General features: G+C 43.4%; 1 protein-coding gene across 1 annotated transcript; it reads right to left on the bottom strand.

The window, feature by feature from the left end:
* Positions 1-1,581: 1,581 nt before the first annotated feature.
* LOC126021425 (UPF0235 protein C15orf40-like) lies at positions 1,582-2,375 on the bottom strand. The gene has a single exon (XM_049782640.1). The coding sequence runs from the start codon at positions 2,295-2,297 to the stop codon at positions 1,926-1,928; it is 372 nt and encodes a 123-aa protein (XP_049638597.1). The 5' UTR covers positions 2,298-2,375; the 3' UTR covers positions 1,582-1,925.
* Positions 2,376-8,658: the final 6,283 nt, after the last annotated feature.

Below are 8,658 nucleotides of genomic sequence, written 5' to 3'. Positions count from 1 at the left end.
TGCTCCTGGCAGGCACGGGGGACCATATGGGGCGCCGGGATTCGAACCGATGACCTCCTGCATGAAAGGCAAACGCCTTACCTCCATGCTATCTCTCCGGCCCCTCAACCACCCTAATTTTTTTTTCTATTTATAATACTATTTTTTATTATTTTTATCTTATATTTAGACACCATGATTACAAATATGATAGCAGTTGTATGATTTTATACACCAGTGCAACATTCCCACCACCAATGTCCCAAATATTCCTCAAACCACCCCACCCCACCCACACCTGTACTCAAGAAGGCTTTCTAATTCCCTCATTCATTCACATTGTTAGGATAAGTTCTCAATACTATTTCTTTTTTTTTTTTTAATTTTTATTTTTTTATTTAAACACCTTGATTACATACATGATTGTTTTTGGGTTTCAGTCATGTAAAGAACACCACCCATCACCAGTGCAACATTCCCATCACCAATGTCCAAGTCTCCCTCCTACCCACCCAACCCCCGCCTGTACTCTAAACAGGCTCTCCATTTCCCTCATACATTCTCATTATAAGGAAAATTCAAAATGTAGTTATTTCTCTAACTAAACTCATCACTCTTTGTGGTGAGCTTCCTATGGTGAGCTGGAACATCCAGCTCTTTTCACTTTTGTGTCTGGAAATTATTATTGCAAGAATGTCTTTCATTTCTCTTAAAACCCATAGATGAGTGAGACCATTCTGCATTTTTCTCTCTCTCTCTGACTTATTTCACTCAGCATAATAGATTCCGTATACATCCATGTATAGGAAAATTTCATGACTTCATCTCTCCTGACAGCTGCATAATATTCCATTGTGTATATGTACCACAGTTTCTTTAGCCATTCATCTGTTGAAGGGCATCTTGGTTGTTTCCAGAGTCTTGCTATGGTAAATAGTGCTGCAATGAATATAGGTGTAAGGAAGGGGTTTTTGTACTGTATTTTTGTGTTCCTAGGGTATATTCCTAGGAGTGGTATAGCTGGATCATATGGGAGCTCGATTTCCAGTTTTTGAAGGAATCTCCATATCGCTTTCCATAAAGGTTGAACTAGACGGCATTCCCACCAGCAGTGGATAAGAGTTCCTTTCTCTCCACATCCCCGCCAACACTGTTTGTTCTCATTCTTTGTGATGTGTGCCATTCTCTGTGGTGTGAGGTGGTATCTCATCGTTGTTTTGATTTGCATCTCCCTGATGATTAGTGATCTTGTCAATTTAATCTGCACTGAATATTTATAATCGAGACTATTAATTTCTGAAGCACACAGATGTGATTTCTGATGATCTTTTACACACACTGAAAATCACCTCCAGTTCTTGTTTCTGGTGCTGGTGGTGGATCCCAGGGCCTGAGTCATGCACAAGGTGGAAACCCAGAGTCTGTGGCAGGAAGGCTTTGTTCTTCCAAAGGGCACAGGAGACGCATCAGAACAATGAATCTGATGAGCGAAGCGACCATCTCGGAAGGTGACTGCCTGCTTGTAGTGACTTCAAAAATGACCAACACAAAATGGCAAGTCTGGATTATTGCCACTTTTTCACAGAAAAAGTTCAGTGGCTCTTCAAAAGCACCAGAAATATTTCTGTATTCTTCTGTCACAAAGACAGCCCCAGGATTCCAGAAGCACTGTGGAAATCCTGTTCTCATTTGCCAAAGAGATGAGCAAGACCCTTGGTCCACCAGTGAACAAAGGGGATCTGTGGATCATCTATGTCCTTCCCATTTGGCAGCTTTATAAGGCTGCAGGACCAAGCTAAGAGGTTCCAAGTTGTTTGGGATCAGAGATTCTGGGGCCGATATTCTGGAATAACACGTTTATAACTTCTGTTTAACATCTTTCTACCTAGCAGCTCTATTCTCAGCAGGGAACAGTTGTGAGGGAATGAAGTTTCCATTTCTTGATCTTATTCTTTTTCAACTTGCTTTTTTAACTTCTCCAAGACTTCTTCTGGTGTTGTGGGGGCCAAAAGCTTCACCACCTTTTCACGAGATTTACTGCCCTTCTCTAAAACTACATCGCTCTTCCTGAGCTCCAGGACCTTGGAGAGGAAGCGGCAGAGCTCAGCATTCGCCTCTCCCTCACTTGGAGGAGCCGCGATAGCCACGCTCAAGGCCTCAGTAGTCAGATCTGCAACGGCGTTCAGCCTGGCGCCAGGCTTGGCGTGGATGGCGATAGTGACACAGCCTTTGGGGTCGACGGACACTGGCCCTCGGGGTGGCGGCGGGGTGGGGTCCTGGCTCTTGCCCTTGCTCGCCGCACCGGCTTTCTTCGGCATCGCGGACCCCCCGAGGAAGTACGCGAGGGCCCGGGCGCCCGTCCCCGCAGCCAGTCGCTCCCACTTCCCGCCCAGACGCCACATCAACCACCCTAATTTTAAAGCTAGAGTCTAGTTCAAGTTTTCACTTACTATTTTCTTTCTTTCTTTTTTTTGTTTTTTGTTTTTTGTTTTTTTGGGCCACACCCAGCAGTGCTCAGGGGTTACTCCTGGCTGTCTGCTCAGAAATAGCTCCTGGCAGGCATGGGGAACCATATGGGACACTGGGATTCGAACCAACCACCTTTGGTCCTGGATCGGCTGCTTGCAAGGCAAACGCCGCTGGGCTATCTCTCCGGGCTCTCACTATTTTCTAAACATTATCATCATGAGCAAGAAATTAGGCTTCCTAAATTGCAGTAACATCCTTTAACCAGTGGTCTAACATCCCATGTTGAACAGGGTTTTTTTGTTTTTGTTTTTGTTTGTTTGGTTAATTGGTTGTTTTTTTTGGGGGGCCACACCTAGTAGCACTCAAGGGTTACTCCTGATTCTGCACTTAGGAATGGCATGCTTGAGGGACTATATAGGATGCCAGGAATCAAACTTGGGTTTGCCTGTGCAAGGCAAGCCACCTACCCACTACGCTACCACACCAGCCCTGGAGTTTTTTGTTTTTATGTTTTTGGTTTTTTGAAATTTAGGTGAAAATTTCCTGAATCTAATACACAGTAAAGGTTATTTGTTTTTATTTGCTCATCCAGGAAATGTTATAGATTTTAGTACTTAGGCCGTTCCATGGGCTTGTGCTCCTTCAAAATTCCTATGTTGAAAGACTGGAGCACTAGTCCAGTAGGCAGGGTACTTACCTTGCACACAAGACCTATCTGGGTGTGATCATCAGTACCCAATATGGTTCCCTGAGCACTGCCAAGAGTCATTCTTGAGTACAAAGCCAGGAAATCCTATCTGCTCATGGATCAATTCTGGCAGAACTCAGAGGCCCAGAAATCAAACCTGGTTCAGCTGCATTAAGGCAAGTTCTTTAGCCTCAATACTGCCTTTGGTGCATTACTATTGTTTTTAAGTCACCACTAAATGGCATTTTGTTATAGAAGCCTAAGTTGGCTAAGAAAACCTCCTTTACACATTTGTTCCATATAACTATATCAACTACCTGCAGTGCTCCAAGCACACAGATAGATGTGGTGAAACAATTACAAGCAACAACAGACAAGATTGTAGTTTATAATGTAATGAAGGAGAAATATTTCAATTGAGTATTCAGCTTATATGAATATAAGATTACAAATAAGCAGATTCTAGTAGTCCTTCAATGCCCTTTGTCACTTTTTTCATGAGAATTAGTCTTTAATGCATTTATCTTGTCTGTTCTAGGAATTGAATCCAAGACCTAACCATTCATTTTTTTTTTTTGTGGTTTTTGGGTCACACCCAGCAGTGCTCAGGGGTTACTCCTGGCTCCATGCTCAGAAATTGCTCCTGGCAGGCACGGGGACCATATGGGACACCGGGATTTGAACCGATGACCTTCTGCATGAAAGGCAAACGCCTTACCTCCATGCTATCTCTCTGGCCCCCCCTTTTTTTTGTTTTTGGGTCACACTCGGCAGCATTCAGGGGCTACTCCTGGCTCTACGCTCAGAAATCGCCCCCGGCAGGCTCGGGTGACCATATGAGATGCCGGGATTTGAACCACTGACCTTCTGCATGCAAGGCAAACACCTTACCGCTGTGCTATCTCTCCGGCCCCTTAACCATTCATTTTCAAGTGGATATAATATTACCTTGACTAAAAAACTATATGCCATTAGACACAGTCATGAAGCTAAATTCTGGTCAAGGATCCAGAATAATAGGCTTTTTGCACAAGGGTTTAGAGCAGCTTTCTTTAAAACATATATATGGTCACAAGTTTAAATCTCCATTGTCCCAAATACATAACCAGGCAGTTCTACATTCTGTGGTCCCTGGTACCATCAGTGATGTCTGACCCTTCTGTACTAGATGTGTAAAAGCACCACTAGGAGTGTGAGCCCTACCAACTAGAAAGATTTTTAGCCACATTCAAGAAATTCAACCCCTGGTGTGAGCACCATAGCAATCACTGGAGAGCTCCATAACTTCTGAGCTTCTACTAAGGTTAGGAGTCCTGGTGAGCACATGAGGAAGCAGCACATCTAAGTGAGTACAGCCTCAGTGAACACCACAACCTGACACGTGCAACTTCTGGTCATTACAGCAACAATACTAATACTGACAATGAAGGTGAGAAGGAGAAAGGGAATAAAAGAGTTTTATATTACATTAAAAGAAAAATGAAGAGCAGGAATGTAGCTCAGCTGGAGAGCATTTGCCTTACATGTGTAAGACTACAGGGTTGATGATCTCTGGCCCTGAAAAATAATAAATTAAAAATGAATTAGAGTTGCCTTGTCTGCCCCATGACCAGCTCTGTAAATTCACTCTTTTCTCAAAAGAGACGTAAACCAAGCCCTAAAAAGTTATTGGTACATGGGTCATGCAACTGACAGCTGCATTCTCAGGAAGAAAGGGCAGGCCAAGGATCTACCTTGCCACAGCCACACCCGCTGCACTAATCACACACAATCATCACTTCAGTAATGACCCTGCTTCACCACTCCTCTGTTGCTCATTGCAGAAACAGCAATCCAACCAAAACTCAGGGTATACGGGGTATTTGGGCTCATATCATCAGGATTTTTATTGTAGTGAGTGTGAATACCCTCCCCTTACCTTCTTGTACTTCCTGAAGCCCTGACAGCTGAAAACACTCAATAATCCTGTTTTTGTTTAATACTGTATCCCCGTAGGACCACACCAGCTTAGACACTAATGTATATCCAAATCACCTAATGTTCAGAAACAAATGAAACAACAGAATGGTCAACTAGCAATAAGAACTTACTAAACCTTATGACAAAGTCTTAATGACCTCATTGTGAGCTACAATAATTTTCACAAAAGTTCTTGTCATTGTACTACTCTTTTCCTTTTCTTTCTTTTCTTTTCAATAATTTTGCTCTTTCTCACCTAGGAACAAATATATTATGATCAACTATGTCAACTTTGTGGTAAATGTTCTTTAAGTAAAATAAATAAAATCTTATAAAAATTTAAAAAATAATTGGGGCTGAAGAAATGGTACAGTGGATAAGGCCCTGAATGCAGTTGTCTGGTTGTAATATCCAGCACCAAGATGGATATTGGGCAAGTTATTTACTTTGCATGTGACCAAGTTCAATTGCCCACACCCCATATGGTCTTCTGAGCCTTGTCAAGAGTGATCTCTGAATGCAGAACCAGAAGCACTTCCAGGTGTTCCCCCAAGCAAAACAAACAGAAACAGAAAAGATCTGTTTTATATTGTTAGAATATCAGTTTAGAACTAAGCTTGGTTTAAGCTTGTTCCACTTCTGTAACCTAGCTTTGCTATAGACATAACTACAGCCGTTTCTAGGAACTTCGAGGGCACATACTAGGACAGTTAAATAAACTAGAATAATAAATAAATTGTTAAATAATAGTTAAATAAACTAGCAATTCCCAGGGGGCTTTGGGCGATAAACCTTATGTAACTACACACTAAGGTCATAGGCGCCCAGCAGGCACCTGAACTCCTCCTCTACTACTTCAGTCAACCAGTTTAAACCTTATGGATTGGATCTCAAGTTCAGGGCTAACATCTGGGGGCTCGTCCAGGATCCTGACACACAGAGACGGGATAACAACAGGACAGTATGGAAAAAATATTGAGCTAATCTAAAATCCGTGGCATGTATGAAGGTGTATTTATATGTAAGACCTTTTAAAAGTGCAGGCAAAAAGACCTATGGATACACTGGAAGGTGGCCAGGGATTTTGGGAGATGTCCCAATTCCCCATACTTGGAGTCTGTTTGGTAGTCCAAGGTACCTCTTTGGATGGTGGACTATCATGGAGGAATATGACCTGGAATCCCAGTTTGAAACCAGGGAGTTCCGGCTTGGAAACGTGGGTTAGTTTTCTCTAGTGATCTATATCTGTCTTCTGTCTGAGTTTGGAGTTTTTTTTTTTTTTTAAATCTGGTCTTGGGGCTGGAGAGATAGCATGGAGGTAAGGCGCTTGCCTTGCATGCAGAAGGATGGTGGTTCGAATCCCGGCATTCCATATGATCCCCCATGCCTGCCAAGGGCGATTTCTGAGCATAGAGCCAAGAGTAACCCCTGAGCGGTGCCAGAGTGTGACCCAAAAACCAAAAAAAAAAAAAAAAAATCTGGTCTTATTTGTTCTCTTAGAGATAGACAGGCCAGGGAGCCGTGGGGGTAGGATTGTGAACACTGGACAATTCTCAACTGACTGTCGAATTAAATTTGTCCTGGGAGCCGGAGCGGTGGCACTAGCCCTAAGGCGGCTGCCTTGCTGCTAGCCTAGGACAAACCACAGTTCGATCCCCTGGCGTCCCAGATGCTCCCCCAAGCCAGGAGCGATTTCTGAGTACATAGCCGGGAGTAACTCCTGAGTGTCACCAGGTGTGGCAGAAAAAAACAATAAATTTGTCCTGAAGAAAGTCTGTTCTTTTTGATCAATCTTAAGCTGCTTTCCTGCCATTCTTAAAAGGGAATGACAGAGAAAGATCAACGAGTTTATCTACATGTGTATGTGAGCGGGGGCTGGAGTGATAAGCTGGAGCGAATTGAGGTGCTGAGCGAGCCTGGGATGTGGGCAGAAGAGCTGCTGAGCACAGGCGCTGCCTCCAAGCAGTGGTCCTCAAACTATGGCCCCAGGGCCACATATTGTATTTGTATCTGTTTTGTTTCTTCATTGCAAAATAAGATAGATGCAGTGGGCATAAGAATTCGTTCGTAAGTTTTGTTTTTATATAGTCAGACCCTCCAATGGTCTGAGGGACAGTGAACTGGCCCCCTGTTTAAAAAGTTTGAGGACCCCTGGGAGTCTGCCCCTACACCGGGAACCAGGCAATCTGGGCTGAATAGGGTGGGCAGCATTCAAGGGCTGAAGGTAGGGGTACCAGCCTAGCCCCTTCCAACTGGGGAGTTAGCTATATAAGAGCAGGAGAGAATTTAAATAAGACAAAGTTTGCTGAAGAGAACCAAAAAGAAGACTTTGAAAACTCAGGGGGAGGAAGGAAGAAGGGAAGAAAGGAGGGAAGGATGGAGGGGAGGAAGGAGGGAAGGGAGAAGGGAAGGAAGGAAGTATTAAAGGAGAGCGGGAAGGAGGGAGTGCTTGCCTTGCATTTGGTCAGCCCTTGTTTTATGACTGGCACCAGGTGTGGTCCCCTGAGCACTGTCAGGAGTGATCCCAGAACACAGAGCCAGGAGTAAGCTCTGAAAACCATGGAGTCTGACCAAAACCCACCCAACTTAAAAAAAAAAAATATGTCTTTTAAGGGAAGAGACTTGCTTTTGTTCACTTGTGTGAATGTGGGTATGTTGTGCTTTAGTTGCTGTTTTTATTTATTTTTTATTTTATTTTTTTAAGAGGCTGGGGCATACCTGTCTTTGCTGGAGGGCTATTTACCCAGTTCTGTGCTTAGCTATTGCTCCTAGTGGTACTCCAGGGACCATACAGTGCCAGATTTGAATCTGGGCCACCCACAGTCCATTGAGTTATCTCTCTAGCCTTCCAGCTGCTGTCTTGAACATGTGGTTGCCATATGGAAAGGAATAACAAGATAACAAGATCAGTGTAGCTCGGGACTAAGTATAAAGGAGCCTATGGTTTCTAAACTCGAGAGAAATGAGCTTTGATTGTGTTTAAGCCACTGTTGTTTGGCCTGTGCTTTGTAGCTTCTACAGGAAGATTTGCGACTTTATCAGTATATATTGGATCTGATCCATATTGGGGCTTCTCTGAAGAAGTGATATAAGCCAAGGATTGAGCAAGAGTAGAGTGATACGGAAAGGCTTTTCTTTTGAAAGGAAAAATATACAAAAAAGGAAAGTCTGTCATGGAGAATTTTGTATGTTGAAATAAAGAACATCAGAGTACTTGTGAAGGAAAGGCTGGGAGGAAAGTGGCACCCAAGAAGGGTGGAAAGATGTGGTAAATATATGACATGAAATTAACCTGTAGGGCCAGAGAGATAGCATGGAGGTAAGGCATTTGCATTTCATGCAGAAGGACAGTGGTTTGAATTCCGGCATCCCATATGGTCCCCTGTGTCTGCCAGTGGCAATTTCTGAGCATAGAGCCAGGAGTAACCCCTGAGCACTGCCCGGAGTGTGACCCAAACACAAACAAAAAAAAAAAAAAAAAAGAAGAAGAAGAAGAAAAAGAAATTAACCTGTAGATCTATTTTTTATTTTATTGGGATGGAGGGGGGTCCTTGGGACACACT

This window comes from Suncus etruscus, chromosome 1, assembly GCF_024139225.1.
Source record: "Suncus etruscus isolate mSunEtr1 chromosome 1, mSunEtr1.pri.cur, whole genome shotgun sequence".
Lineage (NCBI taxonomy): Eukaryota > Metazoa > Chordata > Mammalia > Eulipotyphla > Soricidae > Suncus > Suncus etruscus.
Note: the sequence above shows the minus strand (reverse complement) of the source record. Positions and strands in the feature narration are given on the sequence as shown.